The following is a 23,814-nucleotide window of genomic DNA, read 5'->3' on the forward strand; positions in this document are numbered from 1 at the left end:
ATGATCTATATGGTGATGTACATTGTATCAGAATATCACACTGTCCTTCAGAAGTAGACAGCTACTTTTCAATTAAAAATAAAGTAAAAACAGGTGGACAATATTCAAGGCGCCCAGGGTTCTAGCTTAGTGTTCAGCGAATGTGGTCCACACAGGTGGTCTTTGATGAGGTGGTTTAGCCCTGCACTGATATTTCTTGTGCTGCTTTTTCAGCCACTGTATACATCAGATTCTGGAGAGCGTTAATCACATCCACCAGCATGACATTGTCCACAGGGACCTGAAGGTACTTAACAACCAGGCTGACTTCCTTTGCCTCCTGCTTGTGACTTGTTGGCGCCACCTGGTGCTAGCTAGCGGTACTGTGTGAGCCCCGAGTAGGCGCCCTCTGGGCTCCAGGGAGGGCGGGTGCCTCATGAGGTTCTCCTTGTTCCCTCTGCAGCCCGAGAACTTGCTGCTGGCGAGTAAATGCAAGGGTGCTGCGGTCAAGCTAGCCGATTTTGGCCTCGCCATCGAAGTGCAGGGAGAGCAGCAGGCCTGGTTTGGTAAGGGTGACCCCGTCTTCCGGGAGTGCGGCCTCCGCCCTTCCTCCTTTTCCTGGTCTGTCTTCCTCTTTCAGAACTACAAGTCAGGCCTTTAATGGTCCTGGCCTTTTCAGACAGTGGAGGAGGGTGGGAGGGCACCAGGTCCCTCCTGGCCCTCGTGAGTCAGTGCAGCGAGTCTGGCTGCTGTCAGCAGTGCGTTCTCGCGGCCTCTGGGGAGGTGCAGGAGTTCCTGGTAGGCATGAGTCCTGGCCCTCTGGTTTAGATTCCGGGCACTCCAGGAAGCCCAGCCCGTCACCGTTTGCAGCCTGAGCGCTGAGAGCCGATAGAGTAAGAGCAGCAGGCGTCAGAAGGGCCGGGGAGGAAGCTCGAGGTGCGGGCTTACTGAGAGAGGAAGTAGGCTCAGTGTGGCTCTGCCTTCTCTTCTGCTGCAGGTTTTGCTGGCACCCCAGGCTACTTGTCCCCCGAGGTCTTGAGGAAAGATCCCTATGGGAAACCTGTGGATATCTGGGCCTGCGGTAAGCCCATTCCGCACACTCAGCTTTCGGTGGTGTGGGCCCCTGGCTTCCTGCCTGTGATGACGGAAGAAGAGGCATTGCCATTCCTTCTGGGCTCCACAAGTGCCTGCTGTGTGTGAAGTCATAGTGTCTGCTCTCGGTCCCTTGGGAGGGCTGTTCCCATCATGCCCTCCCCCGCAAGTGAATTCCGGGGTTATGTTGCACCCTTCTTGGAGAAGGATTTGCCCCCCGACCTAGAGGCTAGCTTGCACCTCGGAGAGGTCTCTGGCAGGGCTTGGTGACATGAGGAGTGAGGCGGCAGGAGGACTGGTGGCAGTGTCATTGGCTGGCGTCCACCTCTAACTGGCCTGACCTTACCTTTCTGGGTGGTTCTGAGCCCTGCATGGCCTTTCTTGGTTCCTCAGGGGTAAGTGACCGACCCCAGTGACCTGTGTGTTCTGTCTCGCAGGGGTCATCCTGTATATCCTCCTGGTGGGCTACCCTCCCTTCTGGGATGAGGATCAGCACAAGCTGTATCAGCAGATCAAAGCTGGAGCCTACGATGTAAGGATGGGTTTTCTGAGAGCCGAGCAGGCACCCCCGGAGGACAGCTTCCCTGCCTCTAAGGGTCTGTCCGAGGGACTGGTGTTACTGTCATTTGATATAGGGTGTCAGGGGACGACTTTGAGGACCCAAGGATGGGCATACAGGACTCAATTCTTGCCACCTTATGTACAGAGAGTAGATTAAAAGAAAAATCCTCCTTGTTGATTATAAAGTCACAGAACTCATTGAAGCCCCTTTGGTCTATTTTTGCAAAGAACAGAGAAGCTGCTTGGTGTGTTAGTTCACACAGGGAGAATTCTAGAGCCTTCCTCTACCACTTTGGTACCTTGGGCACATTGCAAAGCCTGTTTTCTCTTAGTAGGAAGATAAAGTTGAAGCAGAAAGTGTCGGACCCCCTCCCTTCCTTCACTGGTCTGGTCCGTTGGCATTCTAACCATTATTGTTCTGTCTTCCTTTCCAAGTCTATAAGTTGCCGCAGATCCTGGGCTAGTCCCGGGACTTCTCCAACTCTTGAGTACCTCAGAGTGACCCGACTGTAGAAGTTGGGATGAAGACTGCCTGTGTTTCAGGGTAGAAGGCTCACAGATTTCCTGTCTCCTCTCCCCTGCTCCTGCTCCTTAGTTCCCATCACCAGAATGGGACACGGTGACTCCTGAAGCTAAGAACTTGATCAACCAGATGCTGACCATAAACCCAGCAAAGCGCATCACCGCTGACCAGGCTCTCAAGCACCCATGGGTCTGTGTAAGTGTCTCTGCCCCAGTCTTGGAGGGTGCAGGTGGCGGCCCTTATGTACCCCTTTACCCTCCTTGCACAAGGGTTCAGAAGGGCAGGGAGATGAGTGCAGTCCAAGGTCAGTAAATGTCATTGGGGGACTTGGGAGGCAAAAAGCGCTAATAGGTCTTTACTTGTGCGGCTGTCATTTGGTTCAGTTCTTGAGTTAGAGCAGGTGGTTGATAGAAAACAGTTGGTACCCAATGTGAAGAAGTCCCAAGCTGAGGATGTACTTGGGCCTCAGCTCTGACCAGGACACAGTGAAGAAACACAAGAGGCTTTTCAACTATCGAAATGTGCTCCTGAAGCTTAGTTGTGAAGCTCTTGAGCCTAGGAATTCTTCCTAGGCTGTCAGTGTAGGTTGATACACTGTTGTTTTTTTTTTTTTTTTTCTTTTTCCAGTTTTTTTTTTTTTTTTTTTTTTTTTTTTTTTTGGTTTTTCGAGACAGGGTTTCTCTGTGTAGCTTTGCGCCTTTCCTGGAACTCGCTTTGGAGACCAGGCTGGCCTCGAACTCACAGAGATCTGCCTGCCTCTGCCTCCCAAGTGCTGGGATTAAAGGCGTGCGCCACCACCGCCCGTTTTTTCTTTTTCTTTCTTTTTGTTTTGTTTTGGTTTTTGGTTTTTGAAGACGCGGTTTCTCTGTATAATTTTGGAGCCTGTCCTGGATCTTGCTTTGTAGACCAGGCTGGCCTCGAACTCACAGAGATCCGCCTGCCTCTGCCTCATGAGTACTGGGATTAAAGGCGTGCACTACCATTGCCTGGCTAAAGCATCGAGTTTTAAAGAGAGTATGATACTTACATTTAATGTCAGTTTGGAAGCTATATAGCAAATAGCTAGAGCAAGAGGCTGGAGGCAGAGACAAGACGCTGTCACAACTGTGTGAGCAAGGCCAGGTGAGGTCTTAGCTGAGGGTAGAGATGGAGGAGGGGGGTGCCATCAGTGCAAGAGAATGTAAAGGATTTAGCGTCTGGGCTTGAGTGAAGGAGAAGGCAGGTGATGGGCAGTGCTGGGTTTAACTGGTCAGTGAGCGATGGTTGGGCAGTCCATGGACCCAGAAGAACTAGATGCTGAGAAAAGATGATTTGATTCTGTAGGCAGTAAGAGTGGTGTTAAAGAGTCACCAGCCGAGGCACCTGGCGGGCAGTAAGAATTATGGCTGCATGGTCTGGGGTGTGAATTCTTGCTTGGCACACATGAAAACCTGGGTTCCATCACCGCACCGAAAGAGAGCGTGGAAGAGGCGGGGGCTGTGGAGAGTGGAAGTGAGAAGTTGGAGACGTGGCCTGCTGTTTCTATGTAGGTGATGTTGAGGTTTTGGAAACATGAAATTGTTCTTGTATTGAGCAGATTCCTGTTGAGCTCTGTTGCTTCAGTAAGAGAAGAGAAGGCCACTAAATGCCAGCCGCGTTCAAGGACAGGGAGTGTGATCTGAGTCATTCAAGGAGATTGAGAATAAGACTGTCTCTAATGAGAGAAGATACAGAGACTAAGAAACGGGGGGCTTGGAGCATCAGCAGCCAGACGCTGAAAGTCCCAAGATAGGAAAGAATCCCCAGCTCTGGCCAATCAGAGGCCATGGTTTTGTAATTTCATAGCGATAGTGGAGAACAATAGGGAGATACTTGTTTGTCTCGGAGAAGGGAGGCTGAGACATTGGGAAGCAGGTAGTGAAGAAACAAATAACCAGTATTCCTTAGTGGAAGAAGATGGGTCAGGAAGTTTTGTTGTTTGTGTTTTCCTTTGTCATATAAATGTGCATTGTTAATCGTGATAATTACACATGGACTGTTCACTATATGATGCACTGTTACACACACCACAATTTATTCCCTTTCTTCCCAGCCCCTAAGAATCACTATTTTTACTTGTCTTTACTTTCAAATCTACGTTGTTTTTGTTTGTTTGTTTTTGTTTTTTGAAGACAGAGTTTCTCTGTGTAGCTTTGGAGCCTGTCCTGGATCTCGCTCTGTAGACCAGGCTGGCCTGGAACTCACAGAGATCTGCCTGCCTCTGCCTCCCGAGTGCTGAGATTAAAGGCGTGCGCCACCACCTCCTTGCTCGGGTTTACTTAAAAAAAAAAAGATTTATTAGTTTGTACATGTTTATTTTGCCTGCATGTATGTGTGTGCATACTAGTGCTCATGATGGTTGTGAACTACCATGTGGGTACTGGGTCCTTTGCAAGAACTGCAAGTGCCCTTAACCGATGAGCCATCCTCCTGCCCCCTAGTTTTTTTTTTAAACTTCCATCTATGAGAGAGAGAGAGAGAGAGAGCGCGAGAGAGAGAGAGAGCGCGAGAGCGAGCGAGCGCACAGTAAGTAATGCCTCTGTGTGTGTGTGTGTGTGTGTGTGTGTGTGTGTTTCCCTTAATTTAATGTCCTCCAATTCCTTTGTTTTTGTTTTTAATGGAAGCTTGAATATAATGAATTAGAAAAGAATCTAATACTGACTGAAGAAGGACAGGTTTGGAGAGCAAAGGGGGAAAGGCGATTCTTGAGTCCGGGTCAGCGGTCCAGCCTGGGCATAGGACGGACGCATCTGGGAGAAGGGAAGATCAGTTTGGGAATGGAGACTTAAGCAGAAGCAGGGTGTTCACAAGTCTCTTACTTCTCATTGGAGAATTCAATATAAAGGAATGGGGGAAAGAAAGGTAGAGAAGGTGAAGAGAACTGCTTTGGGATCCAGGAAGGGAAGCAGGTCAGCGGCAAAGGCAGGGACTGTGGGTGGTGGACACTCTAGGCCGGAGACCATGGCGTTTATTTTCAACCTGGCTGACTGATCGCAGTCGTAAAGAGTGAGGACCAGGGACATTACTATATCATAGTATTACATAGTAAACGATGCTTACGTTATGACCCCGAGGCATCAAGGAAATGCAGGCTGTCGGGTGGGCTCGGGTTAAGGAGGCAAGTATGTTAACAGCAAATACATTGAAGGAAAGAAAACTCGTCCAAAATGATGAAAAAAGAACCGAGCATTATGGTGCTCACCTATAATGCCAGCGCTTGAGAGGCAAGGGCAAAGGATCTTGAATTCAAGGCCAGCCTAGGGGTACAACATCAAGACCCTGTCTCAGAAAAATAAAGAATTTCTGCTTCAAGGTAGTTCTTAGCTTTCAGAACACAGTTTCTTTCAAGAACTTGTGGAATGTGTAAGGGGTTCTCCAAAGGCACCCTGTAGAGCAGGAGCCGGCCTTTCCCTGTGCAGAGTCTGGACTAGAGCGGGTACTCAGTATGAGCTGATGGAGAAGTCACTGAACCAGGACCCGGTCATGCCAGTGCCTTTGAAAAGCTCTGTTGGTATCCTCATCCAGCATCAATTTTTGGTGGTTTTCTTGACCTTGAGTTGTGGGTGGCATTTCTGTTCTAAAGAAATGTTTTTCTCATCTGTGACCTCATTTGATAAGCACTGTGGTAGCAGAGTGTGGTACCATATCCTGGTACAGCCATCAGTGCCGCGGTGATGGGGGACTGAGGTGAGCGGCAGAGGGTCTGTGATGGGGATCTCACGGACCTGTCTGTTTGGCTTCCAGCAACGGTCGACAGTAGCATCCATGATGCATCGCCAAGAGACCGTGGAGTGCTTGCGCAAATTCAATGCCCGGAGAAAACTGAAGGTGAGCCTTGCTTCTGGATCCCTGGCCTCTCAGACTTGGGCCTTTTAACAATGTCCCTCCCGCGGGGTCTCAGAGTGAAGCCTCCCCCTCCCCCCACTGGAGCTGAGCTCTGAAGGCTGCTCATGTTGGGGCACCAGAAAACTCATGTTCTTGGGCTTTGAGCAAGAGTTGCCTTTGCCTGGGGCCAGGCTCCCGTCTTCTGAAGTCCATTTGGACTGAGAGGAGTCTCTTCTTTCCCCAGGGTGCCATCCTCACAACCATGCTGGTCTCCAGGAACTTCTCAGGTATGTGTTCCCAGTTGTGCACTTTAGTTCCGCTGAGGTGAGTGGGACAAGAATGGAGTTTGGCCAGTCCAGGCAGCACACTGTCTCCGGCAGCATCCTGAACAGGATGAACAAGGATCCTGTTTTGAGGGCGGCGGCTGCTGGATTCTTTTACCCACTTTCTTCCAATGTGGAGGGAAGGGCTTTTCTGAGGCACCAGTCTATGAATTCTGTTTCTTCAGACCAGTATAGCCTGCCAGCTTCCCATGTGCCTTATCCCCATGTGGTCATAATTCTCCGAAGCCTCTACAGTACTTTGAGGTTTTAGCCAGTCTTGGGTGTTGGAGAAAGATGGGATACAGTGTATCTTCTCAGTTGCACCCACCTAAGGGCATCTCTTACTTCATTGTGCCTAATAGAAATTATTCCAGATGTTTAAACCTTTCACATTGACTGAGGCTTACAAAAGCCTCTTGACACCACCTATGAAAGTGAAGAAAGAGAGGCCAGTGTTGGGGAGGTGAAGGGACTCACTTCATTTGCATGAGGACTTGGGAGAGTTGGTCAGTCATATGTAAATCACACTTGACATTTCTTTTTAAGATGCAAGACATTCCAGTCCCCTCCACCCCATTCTCACCCTCACCTTCATTGTTTGCCCCCAGTTGGGCGCACAGTGGCTTTTCTGTGAGGAAAAGATTAATGTCAAGACTTAACTGAAGACAGAGAGGTCTCTCCCCAGCTTGCTTTTGCCCTTGGATTTCCCTTCCTCTAACCCCCAGCCTTGCTGTTTTGGTTCAAGACCCCCTTTCTCATCCTTCTAACAAGACTCCTTCCCTTGCTTACCTCCTGCACCGCCATGGAGAGGGGCTTGTGAGGGGTGCCCGCCACCCACCAGTTACAGTAGCCGGCCGTTCTGGGCAGGGCGTCCCACTAAACCTGATCTGGGTCCCTGGAGAGCTTTGGCTTGGAGGAGGCTTCAGGCAGGAGGGCTAGGGCTCCATAAACGCTTGCCCGTGGACCACCGCGTTCCGGGCTGTCAGGACCTGATGACCCTGGTTTGGAGGTGTATTCCTCTGTTGAGTGCACGCTAGAAGGTCATGGTCTCCTCCGGGAAGGGAACAGGAGCATGTGGCTTGTTGCCTCCCACAGAGATGGAATTGTAGCCCCCACAGCGCTCCTTATCCTGTAAGGACTTTCAGCTTTAGTTTCTTGATTTAAGAGCCTTCCTAGAGGACACTCAAGGGCATTGCTAGGCTGCCCATAGAGTGCTGATATTTCCTCTCTCCTCTGAGTCAAAGGAAGGTGAAGACAGACTGCTGCCTCTTGTGTAGGCAGGCCAGTCAGAAGCAAGTGCCCTGGCCTGTGGTCTTGGGCTGCATGGCAGCCTCCCCCTCCATCTCAGGAAATAGTGTCCTGGTTTCAGGCCGTCAGGTTCTGCTAGGAAAGAGCATTGACTTATCCTTCAAGAGCCCTCTGGCCTTTGAGATCACTTTATCCTCGCTCAGAAGGAACTGCAAAAACAAAAAGATGCTGCAGGCACTGCATGATCAGGCTTCCTCTGCCCTGAATTCGGGACAGACGAGGACAGAGCCACAGACGTGTCTGCAGAAAGAGACTTCTGCGGGTGTAAGGAAGGATAGTCACTCATTCCTTTAGGCACAAGCTAGACTCTTTCCCCAGCTGATCCATGGGGTACAGTAGTGGTTGGACAGATGTTGACATCCAGCTTTGACGGCCTTGGTTTGTTTCTGGGGCTCCTTCCTCGGGCATCTTCATCCTCAGTGCACAGTGAAATGCAGACTGAGAAAAGCTACCTCTTCTTGCTGGCTCCTTACAGGGAGGAAGATCTGTGTCTAAGGGCGATGCTGGGCCTTATCCATAAAGGTAGCTGCCCAAGGGCCATGTGGGAGCCTTCCATGCCCCAGTCCCTCTCTGTTATTTGGAATGTGGTGAGGGACATGCTCTGTGCTCCAGGCACTCTAGTACCAGGCTCATTTAAACCAGAGCTCGGTTTCCTAGGAAAAGGTACCTGCCTCCCACCAGGTCAGGCTTTTACCCTTGGGCTCTTAACTTGAAGCGACCATGGGACAAGCAGTGGAGCCATTGCCATGAAGTAGAGGCATGGTATTCAGCCTGTCCAAGCCTCACAGGCCCCCAGACTGCCGTAGGGCTGGCTGCTCCTGCCTCCTCAGTCTGCCCCCTGGTGCCTCCTCTACCCCAGCTCGGCTGGCTTGGCCATGCCACCCGGGCCTTGCTGTGCGTGGGCGGCCAGCGATTTCTACGCCTCATGCTGGGGCATGCTCGCTGCTGACTGGCCCCCGTGGCTTTGCGGCAGCTCTGTGCACTGAGAGACTGTATCCCCTCAGTTGGCAGGCAGAGCTCCGCCCCCGCCTCGCCTGCCGCGAGCGCCGCCGGCCTGGCCGGGCAAGGTACGTGGCATGAGTCCTCCCTGACCGCCTGCCTTGGCTCCCTGCCACCCCAACAGTAGGGCCAGCATGCCAGGCCCACTCACCAGGGAGGCGAGTCCCATGCTTGCGGGCTGAGATGGGCATGCCATACGGACCACCTAACTTGGCATCTGCAAGCACATTGATGTTATGAAGGCCCCTAACCAGCCGTGCATGCTGGGCGCTTGCCAACTCTCAGGAGGCAATAGCCTGGGGACTTGGAGTTGGGCATTAGGAGCCTTTCCTCCAGATGGCCAAAGGACTTGACCAGCAAATAACCCTGGGCATGGCCTGGAGCTGTCCAGTGCTAAGACGAGGCTCTTGCAGCACAATTTAAGACCCCTTAAGAGAAAACCTCAAAATTGTGAAGCCTGCAGTTTACAGACGTCCTGGTCTAAAAGGCTGTGGAGTACAGAATCCTTAGGGTCAGCCATCCCTTGACTTGACTCTTAGCCCCGTCATATAGTGAGCAAACCATGTCAGCTCTCCAACCCCTAATTCCCTCATCTCTGTTGATGGTAATAACAAGTAACACAGAGATACTTAGGAACATGTATGTTGTAAGTTCTCAACTGACTGTACAGGACCATCAGCCACCTGGGAGCTCATAAAACAAAATCCCGATGCCAAGGTTCCACACCAGACAAAACAGAATTCTTAGTGGATGGGATAAGTATAAGTGTTTTGTTTTTTTTTTTTTTTTTAAGTTTTCCATGGGATTCCAGTAGGCATATGAGTGGAGAACCAGTATGTGAGAGTAGGTAGTCAGATTACTGCTCTAAACACATTAAACATCATCCACTTGCCCAAATACAGCATGACGGGAGTTAGGGATAAAGGCCAGTGTTTGGAGAAGTAGAATGTTGTGTTGAAGCTATGTTCTTTCTCTTGCTGGAGAAAGAGCGTGGCTCAGATAGGAATGGCCACCTGAAGAGCAGAGGACAGCGGCAGTGGTCACCGCAATGGTCATGATTGAGGGTTCTTACATGCCAAGCACTCTGCTAAGTTATTTTTTGGCATGGTTCCGTTTCATCGCCACCACTGCCCTGTGACCTAGGGGCTGTTGCATCCCATTTTGTAAATAAAGAATTGGAGACCCAAAGTGGTTAAATAACCCACTCGTGGGTCAGTCACAAAACACAGGGAGCAAGTGGTTAGGGCCAAGATAGAAATCTAGGGCAGCCCAGGTAAATCAGAGAGTTGGGCTGATTCTATATCCCTGTGCCTCCCAGAACTCGCCCACCCTCTTGTCTGCTGCCTTCCTATGACGTGTGGCCTTCTGGTCACCCTCTGCCTGGTGAAGGTCATTAGCCTTGAACATAACCCTATGGCTGGCTGGAATCTGTTTGGCAGCCCATAATTCTAGCCAGTCCTTGTGCTCATGGATCCAGAGAATGGGAAAGGGTGATGGCTAGAACCCAGTGAACTGGTGAGGTCCTGCCCAGTGAAGGCTTCAGCCCCTTGGCAAAACCCTCCTGTAGGTGGTCCTGGTTTCTGTGTCTGTGACTGTCTGTCCTCACGTCTGGTCTCCTTCGTGAACTGTGGCATTATTTTCTTGAGAAAACTCCGGAGATGTCTTGCATCCTTCCATCGAGAGGACTTCCATGGTGTCTAGAAATGGAGCCCTCAACCGTTTCACGTTGGCACTCTGTTTCCAGGCCTGGGTAGAAGCTGTCGAGGACAGTGTTCCCAGTGCCCCAGGAAACTCTAGTACCGAATGTGGTTTCTCTTCCTAAGCACAGGGTGTCTGCTTCCACTGAGCCCTCATCCATGGCAAAGAAGTCCTAGAGTGCCATGGCTCTGAAACCCTCGAGATGCCCTTCCTGCAGAGGAGCTACTGGAATGCCTTTTTTCAGGAGCTGTGGGGGCTCCCGGCCCCTTGTTAGCTCAGCAGTTTCTCGAAGATCTGGCTGCCAGGTTGAAGAAAGGATGTGATGCCCAGACATGACTTGCCTCTTTGTTTTCACAGCTGCCAAAAGCCTATTGAACAAGAAGTCAGATGGCGGCGTCAAGGTAGGTACCTCTCCAGTCCTCTGACCGAGACTGGCTTCTCTCCCAGTGGGGGCTGAGGGATTCTAGGCATCTAGTTCTCCCTTTCCCTAGGAACCTTGTCCTTGCTGTTTGGTTTTAAGCCTTGGTGCTCGAGACAGCAGGTTCCACTGGCCTGAGAGGGAAGAGGGGTGTGGGCTTCCTGACCTTATGTAGATGGGAATGGTCCTAGAGTCTGACTTCTCTGCACCAACCTCATCTCCAGGGCTGCTCTAGGTTCGCATCTGTTTGGGCCATTTGGTTAATCATGTTCCTTTTGCACAACCTCTTCTACTCAACAAACCAGTGTTCCGTAGTAACTCGGGCAGGCTGCCTACCGTCCTGGGGACCTGAAGCCATGACTACCTCTCTGGGGTTTTTCTGTAAACCACTTTCAGATCCCAGGTCAGATGCCACTGACTGAGAGTCTCAAGCTTCTGTAAGTGAAGGGACAGTGGTGTGTCACAGCTCATTTCCATCTGGTAAAGGGTTTTTTTCCTGTGTGAGTCAGGGAATGAGAGTGCCCGGGGTAGTGACTTGGCTAAGGTGAAGAGACGAGGCTGCCGATGCGCACAGGCTACAGGGTGCAAAGATACACGGAGGCAGTGAGTGTCCTGGGGCTGGAATACTGGGTAGGAAGGAATTCCTCCTGTCCTGAGACCCACTAACTGACACATCAGAGAATTTCAAACCAAGAAATTAACTAAACCGTAACCTCTAACGAAAGCATAAACGGGGTCTTTTCCCTGGAGCGTCTGGCCACCGTTTATCTGTATACGTGTGCCCCTTCCCTCCCCTGCTCCTTCTTGTTCTCTCGTCCGCTGCATGTTCGCTCTTGTGTCTTCTTTCTGCCACTAGGAGGGGAGCTTAGGTGCCACTCACACCTGCTCATGTGAGCTGTGGTTTAGGGGTAGCCCCTGGTTCTCAGCATGAGCAAGAGGAGCAAGCCAAACAGGAGAGAGGCTCTTAACAAGGTGGCCCAGGCCAGACTCTCTGGGAACAAGCTTAGGGGGCAGAGGAAGATGAGCCCACTTAGTGTGTAAGGTATGGTGCTGGAGACAGGAGAATAGCTTCCTTTCTTTTTTTTTTTCACTGTCACATTTGAATGCATTTTCTTGACAGTGAGACAGGGCTACTTCTATAATCTAAAAACAAAGTGCATGTGTATGAGTTGTCGTACATATTGATGGTTTTGTCCCGCTAGAACACAAGATAATGGCAGAAGGATACACGGCCACACATACTGTTATTCTAGTACTTGGGAGGCTGAAATATAATTATAGTGAGAGTGAGGCCAGCTTGAAATAACATAAAAACCTTACCTCAAAAAAAGTTTTTTCCAGGCAGTGGTGGCGCACGCCTTTAATCCCAGCACTTGGAAGGCAGAGCCAGGCGGATCTCTGTGAGTTCGAGGCCAGCCTGGGCTACAGAGTGAGATTCAGGACAGTCACCAAAACAACACAGAGAAACCCTGTCTTGAAAAAAGAACAACAAAAAAAAATTTTAATAGAGAAAGTGAATGAGAAGGAAGAAAAAGCAGTCAAAATGACGACTAGTGCTGTGGGTGAGGCTTTATAGCCTCAAGGTAGAGAACAGCAAGGCCCCGGGGTTTATTCCTTGGCACTGCAGGAACCAAAACAGCCACATTAATCCAACTGAGTGATAGAATTGAAAGTTTGTATGTTAGACTATAGAAAATACTGTATGCCTGAATAGAGATGATAAGAAAGATTTGAAGGGTTAGGGGTACCCTTGATATTTATGAGGCTCTGGGTTCAGTCCCTATAACAAAGAAAATGGATATGTCTGAGTGTATGTGGGTGAATGGAAGCAGTGTCAAGGTGTGTTATAATCTGGAGATAAAGGTTCAGAGTAAAAGATGGTCAGAAATATCAAGGGAAAGTATTCAGAATTATTGACCAGTGGGATGGCACAGATTGTAACTAATCAGAATGGAGGTTACCTGAAGTCATGGTCTGGCTACACCCACAACCCAGGGAATACCTGCTGTTAGAGGTTTGCCCAGAAAAGCTCACACTGGGTGTGGTTGGTTTTAGAAGAATCTACGGGCTGGGCATTGGGGTGCATTCTTGTAAACTTTGCACTGTGGAGGCAGTAATAGGAAGGTCAAAAGTTCAAGTATAGCCTGAGCCACATAGCACAACACTGTTCCCTCACCCCACCACCCAAAAAAGGAAAGAGAATTAGCTGGGCATAGTGGTGGGCACTTTTCGTCTCAGTACTCAGAGGCAGAGGCAGGAGTTCCAGGACAGGGCTACACAGAGAAACCCTGTCTCAAAACAAAAACCAACAAAAGAGGCAGAGGCAAGTAGATCTCCATGAGTTCAAACATAGCTTACCTGCATAGTGAGTTTTGAGCCAGCCAGGGCTATAGAGAGACCTTGTCTAAAAAAAAAAAAAAAAAAAAAAAAAGGAAAAAAAAATTATCAAACAATGTTGAGGTTTCCAGCCTCAACTATTGAACAGAGTAGTTATGAATACAATGTCTGTTGGGGTGGGAGGAGTTTTGTTTTGATCCTGTTGAGATTAAGGGACAGGTGGCTGATGGAGATGTTTTTAATGGCTCTGGGAACCACGTGGTACAACCCAGGGATGAGTCCATCCTTAGCCTTGAACTCTCGATTCTCCTGCCTCTCCTTCCCAAGTGCTAGGATTGTAGGTACATGCCATCTTGTCCATCTTTGTGAATTGAGTTTCTGACAGAATCAGAACTTTGGAGATAATAGTTTCACAGGTGACTCTAGTATAACCATACAACATCAGCCTAAGAAGATAGTTATGTACAGACTCCAGAGCCAGGGGTGTATAACCATACACCATCAGCCTAAGAAGATAGTTATGTACAGACTCCAGAGCCAGGGGTGTATAACCATACACCATCAGCCTAAGAAGATAGTTATGTACAGATCTAAGAAGATAGTTATGTACAGACTCCAGAGCCAGGGGTGTAGAACCATACACCATCAGCCTAAGAAGATAGTTATGTACAGACTCCAGAGCCAGGGGTGTATAACCATACACCATCAGCCTAAGAAGATAGTTATGTACAGATCTAAGAAGATAGTTATGTACAGACTCCAGAGCCAGGGGTGTAGAACCATACACCATCAGCCTAAGAAGATAGTTATGTACAGATCTAAGAAGATAGTTATGTACAGATCTAAGAAGATAGTTATGTACAGATCTAAGAAGATAGTTATGTACAGACTCCAGAGCCAGGGGTGTATAACCATACACCATCAGCCTAAGAAGATAGTTATGTACAGACTCCAGAGCCAGGGGTGTATAACCATACAACATCAGCCTAAGAAGATAGTTATGTACAGATCTAAGAAGATAGTTATGTACAGATCTAAGAAGATAGTTATGTACAGATCTAAGAAGATAGTTATGTACAGACTCCAGAGCCAGGGGTGTATAACCATACACCATCAGCCTAAGAAGATAGTTATGTACAGACTCCAGAGCCAGGGGTGTATCTCAGTGGTGGAGCTCTTCTTAGCATATACGAGGTTCGGTGTTTGCTTCTCTGCACACAAAAAGACACACCAACCGGAAATACTGATTTGGGCTGGAGAGATAGCTCAGTGGTTATGAGCTCTTGCAGAGGACCTGGGTTCGGTTCCCAGCAACCATATGGCAGCTCACAACTGTCTGTAACTCCATTTCCAGAGGACCCAATGACCTTTTCTGGCCCCTGTGGACACTGCATACACACGGCACACAGACATATACAAAGGCAACATACCTATATACATAAAATAGGAATAAATAGATCTCTTTTCTTAAAGGTTTATTTATTACGTATACAGTGTTCTGCCTGCAGGCCAGAAGAGGCACCAGATCTCATTACAGATGGTTGTGAGTCACCATGTAGGTGCTGGAAATTGATCTCAGAACCCCTGGAAGAGCAGCCAGTGTTCTTAACCTCTGAACCATCTCTCCAGCTCCCATAAATAAATCTTTTTTTTTTTTTTAAGATTTATTTATTTATTTATTTATTTATTTATTTATTTATTTATTTATTTATTTATTTATTTATTTATTTATTATGTATACAGAAGAGGGTGCCAGATCTTATTACAGATGGTTGTGAGCCACCATGTGGTTGCTGAGAATTGAACTCGGGACCTCTGGAAGAGCAGTCAGTGCTCTTAACTTCTGAGCCATCTCTTCAACTCCCACAAATAAATCTTTTTAAAATCAGTTTCAGGATGTAGCCTGGAAGTTAGCTCTTTTTATTTGTTTGTTTTGAGACACGTTTTCTCTGCGTTGCCCTGGCTGTCCTAGAACTTGTTCTATAGACCAGGCTGGCCTTGAACTCACAGAGATCCACCTGCTTCTGCCTCCCAAGTGTTGGGATTAAAGATGTGTGCCATCACTGCCCAGGTAGCCTGTCATTTAGATTCTAGAGGCTTTGAGTGGGAGACAGAATGAACTATTGAATTTTAATGCATTCTTTCTCGCATAAGTCTAAAGCGTGTGAAAACTTAAGTACATAATAAAAGGGGAAATGGGAGTGTGTTACTAAGGCGAAGGAAATGGAAAAGGAACAGGTGCTGGAGAAGAAGCGTGCAGCAGTGCTAGCCCCTGCTGGGTGCTGAGGAGGAGGCTGCACGGACTGCTGGGTAAATGGGACTGTGTGGAGAACCTAGCCCTGTCGGGTGTCTGACTCCGATGTAAGCGTGGTAAACGAGTTTAATGCTATGCTTTCTTTTTTTCTGAGAAAAAGGTTTCGTTCACTATTGTGATGGGGTAAGAGGTCAAGAAAGTCAGTGTTTAAAGAAGGGATGACCAGAGTAAACAGACCAACCAACCGACAGCTGTTGGGAATATAGGTCCGCCATAGGCCGCTTGCCTGGTGCCCAGTCCTTAGCACTGGCAGGTGGCAGGAGACGCAGACGACACCACAGATAGTCGAGGAAAACATTCACAGTAGGTGTGGTGACGGGATCCTTTTTTTAAAGAGTTTAACAAGTAGAACCCCAGAAAGATCATCTAAGAAGATCCATTGATCATCTGAAGATGAAAAAGGATCAGAATGGCAACTCTTAGCCTTATTACTATCAATGAAATACAGATTGGACAATGAGCCTGATCTACAGTGAGTTCCAGGACAGCCAGGGCTACACAGAGAACCCGTGTGTGTGTGTGTGTGTGTGTGTGTGTGTGTGTGTGGGTGGGTGGGGGGGGGTGGTGGTGGTGGTGGTGGTGGTGGTGGTGGTGGTGGTGGTGGTGGTGGTGGTGGAGGGTGTGAGTCATTTTTATTCTGAAGTTCGAGATGGTAGTAAAAACCAGTGTCAAAGCCACACAGATGTTCCTACCTTTGCTTCTGGGCATTTTCTTCTAAGACTTCTCCTAAAGAAATGCAAAATAGGAAACACTAAAAGCAGAAAGATGTTTTATATGACGTTATGTGCCAAAGATTCAAAAGCCAGCTGGAGGTACCCAGGTCCTCTACAAAGCATCAAGTCATCTGTTTAGGCATCTCTCCAGCACCTAAGATGTACTTTTTTAAAATACCACAGAACTGTAGATTCTTAGTCCACATACAGTATGGAGACAGAAAAGCAACAAAAGAAGACACATTGAAGTATTTAATCCTAGCTTCACTAAGTGATGGGAAATTTGGTAACATCGGGGCTTGGAAACATTTTTCTGTTATTGTGGGTTTTTCTCTACTTGCCAAACTTTTTGCCTGGACCATGCATTAATATTAATCAGCAAATCAAATTATTCTCTCATAAAAACAAAACTAGTGGACAAATTTGTGCATGCTGTGCCCAGAGCACCTGCAGGCAGGAGGGTCAGCAGCATAATGAGTTCAAGGCCTCAAAGGTAAATCATTTTTAAATTCACAATATTAATTTTACCCTGGCGGTGGTGGCACACGCCTTTAATCCCAGCACTCGGAAGCAGAGGCGAAAGGATCTCTGTGAGTTTGAGGCCAGCCTGGTCTACAGAGTGAGTTCCAGGACAGCCAGGGCTACACAGGAAACCCTGTCTCAAGAAGAAAAAAAGGCACCAAAACCAACAAAACTTCTAATTTTAAACTTCTATGTAATGTGTAGCTTATAATAATACTTTAATTGCATATGAAAAACTATAAGAGCAATAGGAATTTGGGCAAAATTCACTCAATTTCCCCTTTATTTTTCAAATTGTTTATAATGCGATTGTCCTTTTTATTCAGTAACATATAAATGGTCAGTTGTGTGATTGGAAGAAAAGGCAAGAAGACAAAATGTGGGACATGTGACCTTTGTAAGCCTGTAAAGTCACCCAGAAGGTCTGAGCTTCTTCTAGAATCTGTCTTCCCTTTCCAGTGCTCTTTTCCCTGATTTCTTCTGCTGACTGTTCACAGAAAGACACCATTCCCTTTTCCAGATGTTTCTGCAGGATGTTCGAGACAGCTAGTGTTGGTTTGAGTGGGTACTGTGTCCCGTGTTTGTGAGACGGAGAACTTGAGGTTCTATTTAGGCTTCTTTGACGTTCCTGACCCAGGGTCTGTGGGAAAGCGAGCTCTTTTTTCTTTTAAGACAGTTTCTCTGGGTAGCCTTGGCTGTCCTGGAACTCCACTCTAGACCAGGCCGGCTTCAAACTCACAGAGATCCTCCTGCCTCTGCCTCCTGGGTGCTGGGATCAAAGGCGTACGCCACCGCCACCGCCTTGCTGAGCTTCACTTCTGAAGGAGGGACTGAGAGGACCACAAACACTCAAGTTCTTTGAGGCCTCTGGCAGCTTGGCATTCTTCTGCTGGTTTCAAGGCCAGAGTGACCATCCAGGTGTTTTTGTTTTTGTTATTAAATAAAAAGAAAAAGCAAAGGTTACAATTTGAGCGATTGCTTTGAGTGTGAAAAAGAGGCCTGAACCCTTCAATTGTGTAAAATTTCAAATTGATGTACAATTTTCAAATAGAAGTCAGACATGGTCCGTTAAAAGGGATCTGGCATTTAAACAGTGGTGCGGTGTTCTGGTTGAGAAGAGATGCCCAGCTGTGTGTGGCTGAGGGCAAAGCCCTGAAAAGATGGACAGAGAAACTGAACGGCACGGGCACTGGGAAACAGCCTCGGAGGAGAAAGGGTCATTGGTTTGCCTGTAGGACTGTTCAGGACAAGCAGAGCATCCAGGAGAAAAGCTGGGAACACATTTCCCAGGAGGTAGAAGCAGCAGCTGAGAGGTTTCCGTCTGAATGCGTGGTTCAGGTAAAATGGCTGCAGTGGCCTTGTACCACCAGCCACCGAAAATCCCCAGAAGCAAGATCAGGCTTGAACTGATTGCCTGGCTCCCTCGCAGAGCTGACATTGGAGACGAGCTCTGCTTTAGCTTGGGGGAAAGCCACCTTCAGCAACCCGGGTCAGCCCGGCACACACTGATCTAATGTCACCCGTCAGGCTTTGGTTAAGACACTCTGCAACTTCCAAAGGCAGGCAAGACAATGGCCTCCCCTTCAGAGTAGCTATGTGTAGTGACTCACTCTGGAACCCCAGTACTTGGGAGACTGAGGCTAGAGGAAGGCCACAAGTTCAAGGCCAGAGAGTGGGCCACAGGGAGAACCTGTCCGAAGGGGGGAAAATCACAAGAGAACAGGACCAAGTATGAATACTACTTGGGTGAAAGGATAAGATAATTGAGTAGGAGATAAGTACTGTGTGGATATCTAGATAGATGATGATGATAGATCCATACGCAAGGTGACTGCCTCCTTTTGAGGGATATGCAGGCTGCGCATGGTAACGCACTAGCAGGTGAAGGCAGGAGGGTCAGGAGCTCAAATGAATTCTCCTTGACTATATGGCTTTCTCAAAGGCAGCTGAACTCCTTGAAGCCCTGCTCTAAAACCAACAACCAAAAGGCTTATACAAGTCGTGTGGTGGCACGTATCTGTGATCCAACTACTTAAGAGACTCAGGCAGGGACATTGCAAGTTCAGGGCCAGCCTAGACTATATATCAAGACCCTGTCTCAAAGCAGAATGAAAGACTAATGAAAAAGTAAATCCACCATGGGTTTTTCTTTTCCTTTAATGCATATCCAAATTATGGACAAATTTATTTTTAATGTTTTACATATAAATTATGCATAGTAATGGGTTTCATTATGGCATTTTCATACATGTACACATACTCCCACATACCCCATCATCCTCTGAAATATTCTTTGAAATATTAGTAGCCCCCTTCTAGAAAACATCTCTTAAAGAAGAGTGTTGGTCCCGAGGGGACAAAAACCATTTCTCAGATATGTTTATTATGCCCAAAACAACCCTCAGTAAGTGGGATTGGATGTCGTTAAGTGAATGTAGAAAAGTCAAGCAACAGACATGTTCCAGGGGGAGTCCTGTCTCCCAGGGAGCTAATTATAAAAGTCGTAATTACCCCTAACCTCGTAGTCTCCTCTGGTGCATTGTCTGGTCTTAATCTGATGCTCTTATTTCACACAGAACCTGAGGTCTGAGCATCTAGTGGAAGTTAAGGAGTTGGTTTCAGCTTTCAGCACTCTCCTGGCTTCCATCTCTGTGTCTTTTTGATCACTGTACTCCTAATCACCAGCTCCCCTGGGCATCTATTTCTAGTAATTACAAAAAGCAATAGAACATGCAAATCTTTTCAACTAGCATGCCTATACTGACAAGGAATAGAGTGTCAAATTTTAAACGCAAGATAGAGTCCCCCGTCTGTCCAAACAGCATTCACAGCTTCATTGAGGTCCAAGTTCAGGAGTCACGTAAGCTCTTGTTACTTCTCGGGTAGCTAGCTCCTCACGTTCCAGACAGACCCAGCTGTAGAGAATGTGAGTGGGATCCCTGCTAGCAATGCTGGTCTCACCAACCCCGACCTGTGATTCTGCAGCAGTCACATGTTACTGCACAAGACGGGCCTCTCAGGGTACACTAAATTTCCTGTGTTTGTGAACCCGACAGAGTTCTTCTCCAGGAGCTGGAGGAGTGTCTGTGCCTGTGGTCTGTGTACTGTTTTAACCCCTCCGATGCCGGACTCCGGGGTCCCTCCTCTCCCTCCTCCTCCTCTTCCTCCTCTGTTCCCCTCCTGCAGAGCCCAGGCTGGCGCACTAACCTGCAGCGTCTCTGTTCTTCTCTTCTCACCTCCTCTCTCCCCTTCTCTTTCCCTTTGGCTGTGGTGTGTCCAGAAAAGGAAGTCGAGTTCCAGCGTGCACCTAATGGTGAGCCTTGCCTGCCCACCCATCCACCCACTCCATGCTGCTTGTGCCCGCCTGCCAGCCATGCAGACCATTCTGCCGTGTGCGTGTGCGTCACTCATCCTCACTGCATGTCTGTGCCGTGTGGGCAGGTGTGGCCTGTCCTGCCAGGCGGGGGCCATGGCCAAGGTCACCCAGTGGCCTTACAAATGAGCATTGGCAGGTGTGGTATGGCACTGCTTGCTGTGGAGGTTGGGTAGCCTCCAAGGCGGGGAGTAAAGCCAGGAAGGGTCTCGGGAAAAGACAGCAAGCACAGGGAGAGACCCCCTCTTACCGCCACTCAGGAAATAAGGCCTGTTCTCCAGGCATGAGCAGCTGCTTCCTAGGGCCTGACGTTCATTCGGTATTCAGCCATGTAATGAGAAAAGCTAATGGTTGGTTCCTGCCTCTAAACCTTGTTCTGTGAAAATCCCATTTTCCTGCTAGGCCCAGGGTTGTAGCCTGCCCACCCAGCCCTCGGGGAACAGCTATACCGGAAGACGGTAGTAAATGCATCTCTTCTCACGGGACACAGGGCACCTAGGGAACACCGCAGCCTTGGCATTGGGAAACTATCCATTAGAAAGAACCAGAGGTGTGGCCACTTGGGTGTTCGCTCAGCCCCCTGCAGATAAGGCATGGCTTACCACGGAGTACTCATCCTCATCCACTGTAGCGGTCTTAAAGTCAGCTGGGCTCTGCAGGCTGGGCGCCCTTCTCCAGTCAGCCGCAACCGGGAAATCGGCATCAGTAGCTGAGCTAAGAGAGTGCTGCCCCCTGCTGTCTCAGGGTAGAACACAAGACAGCAGTTGCTGTGATTTTCCCCCCCTTTTGGACCACAAGGGCTCTTCTCCAGCTTACAGATTTCAATATCATCTTGTAGTACTTGATGTTTACTCAAGATTCCATGCCTAGCTCCAAGTCTGAGGCTCTCTCAGCCACTAGCTGGAGTGATACAGCTTTAGATCTGGTCCCTGAGGCCTTGGGGCAAGCTGGAAGAGTCTGGATGCAGTCTGAGTGTGTTGCTAGGAGAGAAGAAATGCGTTCTGGCTATCAGCGTATCTTCACTTAGGCTCTGAGTAGAGGCGCCTTTGTCTCCGTGCCTGTTGGAAGAACTCAGGTGGTCAAGCGAGCCCCCTTTGTGTCTGTGACCCCACCGGGCCCCAGGAGACTGACCGGAAGAGGCAGGGTGCGTTGCTGTGGTCCCTGCACCGGGGGCTGGCCCGTCTCCTCCCTCCCCAGCCTCTCCACATTCCAAAAGGCAAGGACATATCCCTGGTGGTCGCAGTTACCACTAGGAATACTGGCTTGCTGGGCAGCTTGTTCTTCCCTGGGACTGAGGACTGGGACTACACCCACAGGCACCACTGAGATTTGCCTGCCCTTCCTCAGAGCTCTGCCCTCACTTCCAACTGATGAAGGCCAAGGTTTTATCAGGTGGAAGATGAAGATCGCAGTCCTGTCCCCTGAGATCTGTGGCTCCATTTTCTACTCAGTTGAATTCCACCCGCTTCCTCTCTGGACACCTCCTCCTCCTAGGCCAGGCACTCCTGCTCATTCCTTCCTGCTCTTCATACCAGGCTTCCGGCTGGTGTTTTAAGGGGGAGAGGAAGTGCAGGTGCCGGGTAGGGGCCACAGGGGACCCAGAGTTCTCAGTTTTACTCTGCTCAGTCACCACCCTCTCCACCTGTAATGTGGGGAGGAAATCCTGAATGTCTTTGGGTCTGGTGTGACTGTAGTGACGCCGCCGGCACCTGGACTAAGCAGAGCTTTCTGGAGAGGTGCCTTAAAACAAGCCCTTGGCTGGTCCTACAGTGAGGGTGCCTCCAGAGCTAGGTCTCCGGGACTCCCCAAATTCTCCCTTTCTCAAGCCCTCTCTCTAACCATTGTTCCCGTGTGCATAGTGTTCCAGTTGCCACCTCGGGCCTGGCACCCCTGGGCCAGACCAGGGGACAAGGGCGGCCCGGGAGCCAAATCTGAGCAACGCTGGTGACTCTGGAGGAACTAAACCGTCTGTTTTCTTGTCTCAGCCACAGAGCAACAACAAAAACAGTCTCGTAAGCCCAGCCCAAGAGCCCGCGTCCTTGCAGACGGCCATGGTACCTCTGACTACGGCTTCTCCGCCTCTCACCCTGGCTGCCTCCTGCCCCGTTCCCACTTCCTCTTCTTGCCTTCCCTCCCTAGGACGCCTCAGCTTTTGTCATTTTTTTTTTTTTTTTTTGATTTCCATAAAGCAGACTGCTCTGTGTGCCGCCCCGCAGGCCCCTCCCCTTCACTCTCCTGCTTGGCAATGCTCCATCCTGCATGGCGGAACCACTGCTCCTGCACCTTTTGCTGTGGGGAAAGAGTGAGCAGGGCTGTCAGCTAGGCCTCCCGCCCCCAAACGGGCACCCTTAGTGGGTCTGCTGTGGGGGCCAGGGAGGTAGGTGAATTGTTCTCAAAAGCAAAGAGTAGGAGCTCTCTTGGTACCTGATCATTCGTTCTTGGGGAGTCAAGAACAGGGAAGAGGACTGGGGCTCCCCCAAGGTGGCTCTGGTCCCGGAGAGCGCCTCTGTTCGGTTCTGTCAGGCTCTTCAGTGGGTACTGGATATCTGTGTCACCGAGTTCTCCATGCTAGTGCAGGCTAGCGGGCTGCTGAGCTAGCACGGAGCCCACGGGGAGAGAGGGACAGACAGACGATCGTGCCTGCCACGCCTTCTACTTCCTGTGGACCCTCTTGCCACCTGGGGTGGTGCCATAGGGTCATCTAGGGAAGGCGGGTGAAGTGGGCACCTCCCTGAGCTCAGCTTGCCAAAGGGACATCCTAGGTCTTTCCGGGGGACTTTCTGTCTGCTTTCCCTGTGCCCCCGTCTTCTGTACACCCCTTGATGAACACTGTTGGCAGGGCCTGACCTGTGCTCTGAGTCCCACAGCTCCCCTTGTGTATTTGCCCCGTGGGGCTCCCATCTAGGAAGAACTCTCAGACCCAACGAGACCCCAAGTGCAGAGGCCCTGTCCTCTCAGCTTCCTGAGAGCCTGCCTCCTCTGAGCTTCTCTTTCCCAGCCAGGACCGTCAACTAAACCCGGGGTTTCCTGCCTCTCGGACCCTAGTTGAGCCAGTATATTTTGTCTTACAGGGATGGCTGGTGGGCAGGCCTCAGTGGTCATCATAGGGTCTCTAAGGGTACTGTGTGAGGGTTTGGGGGTCCTTCAGGGAAGAACTCTAGTCCCCAAATCCGGAGGGTAACTTGTATCTTCTCTCACAGGAACCACAAACCACCGTGGTGCACAATGCTGCAGATGGGATCAAGGTGAGTGGGTGGCCACCAGGTCTGCCCTGCTCTCTACTCAGCAGGAAACGAGACTGTCACTGGCTCTGAGAGGTCTGTGGCTGTTACCTACAGGTTGCACCCCAAGGTGGAGATGTTTGTGGGGTCCCGTTTAGAGGTGATAACGGGCCTGTTGGTTGCTCCATTCTGAGGAATGGTAAAGCTTTGGACCATTCCTGAGCCTAGGCTTTAGGATCAGATTGAGCTGGAGTGACTCTTGGCTTCAGAGCTCTGAGCCCGTCACTTAACCGTTCTCCACCACAGCTTTCTTGTGCAAGTTCAGGATAGTGATCGTAAACCCCACAAGTTACATTTCGTGAGGGAGCTAGAGAGATGGTGCAGCGGTGAAGAGCACTGGCTGTTCTTCCAGGGGACCCGGGTTCAATTCCCAGCCCCCACGTGGCAGCTCACAACTGTCTGTAACTCCAGTTCCAGGGACCCCAACATCCTTATGTAGGGAAAACACCAATGCACATAAGTAAATAATAATAAAAAAATTAGTGAGAGCCGGGCGGTGGTGGCGCACGCCTTTAATCCCAGCACTCGGG

The 23,814-nt window shown here is 49.4% G+C and overlaps 1 protein-coding gene across 35 annotated transcripts in view; it reads left to right on the top strand.

The window, feature by feature from the left end:
- Window positions 1-23,814, top strand: part of Camk2g (calcium/calmodulin dependent protein kinase II gamma) — a 60,295-nt gene that overhangs the window by 27,247 nt on the left and 9,234 nt on the right. For 6 of the 35 annotated variants that reach the window (XR_013042320.1, XM_016003381.2, XM_042284661.2 and 3 more), the window contains 12 exons: window positions 214-286; window positions 443-545; window positions 977-1,060; window positions 1,509-1,603; window positions 2,228-2,350; window positions 5,918-6,001; window positions 6,243-6,285; window positions 8,634-8,696; window positions 10,684-10,727; window positions 19,911-19,943; window positions 21,989-22,057; window positions 23,204-23,248. Coding sequence is in view for 33 of the 35 variants with exons in the window: in XM_016003381.2 (XP_015858867.1) it covers window positions 214-286; window positions 443-545; window positions 977-1,060; window positions 1,509-1,603; window positions 2,228-2,350; window positions 5,918-6,001; window positions 6,243-6,285; window positions 8,634-8,696; window positions 10,684-10,727; window positions 19,911-19,943; window positions 21,989-22,057; window positions 23,204-23,248 (859 nt within the window). In the remaining 2 variants the exon portion in view is untranslated. The remainder of the gene's footprint in view (window positions 1-213; window positions 287-442; window positions 546-976; window positions 1,061-1,508; window positions 1,604-2,227; window positions 2,351-5,917; window positions 6,002-6,242; window positions 6,286-8,633; window positions 8,697-10,683; window positions 10,728-19,910; window positions 19,944-21,988; window positions 22,058-23,203; window positions 23,249-23,814) is intronic. The other 29 variants (XR_013042322.1, XM_042284659.2, XM_042284668.2 and 26 more) reach the window with 7 other exon arrangements.

This window comes from Peromyscus maniculatus, chromosome 9 (assembly GCF_049852395.1).
Source record: "Peromyscus maniculatus bairdii isolate BWxNUB_F1_BW_parent chromosome 9, HU_Pman_BW_mat_3.1, whole genome shotgun sequence".
Taxonomy (NCBI): Eukaryota; Metazoa; Chordata; class Mammalia; order Rodentia; family Cricetidae; genus Peromyscus; species Peromyscus maniculatus.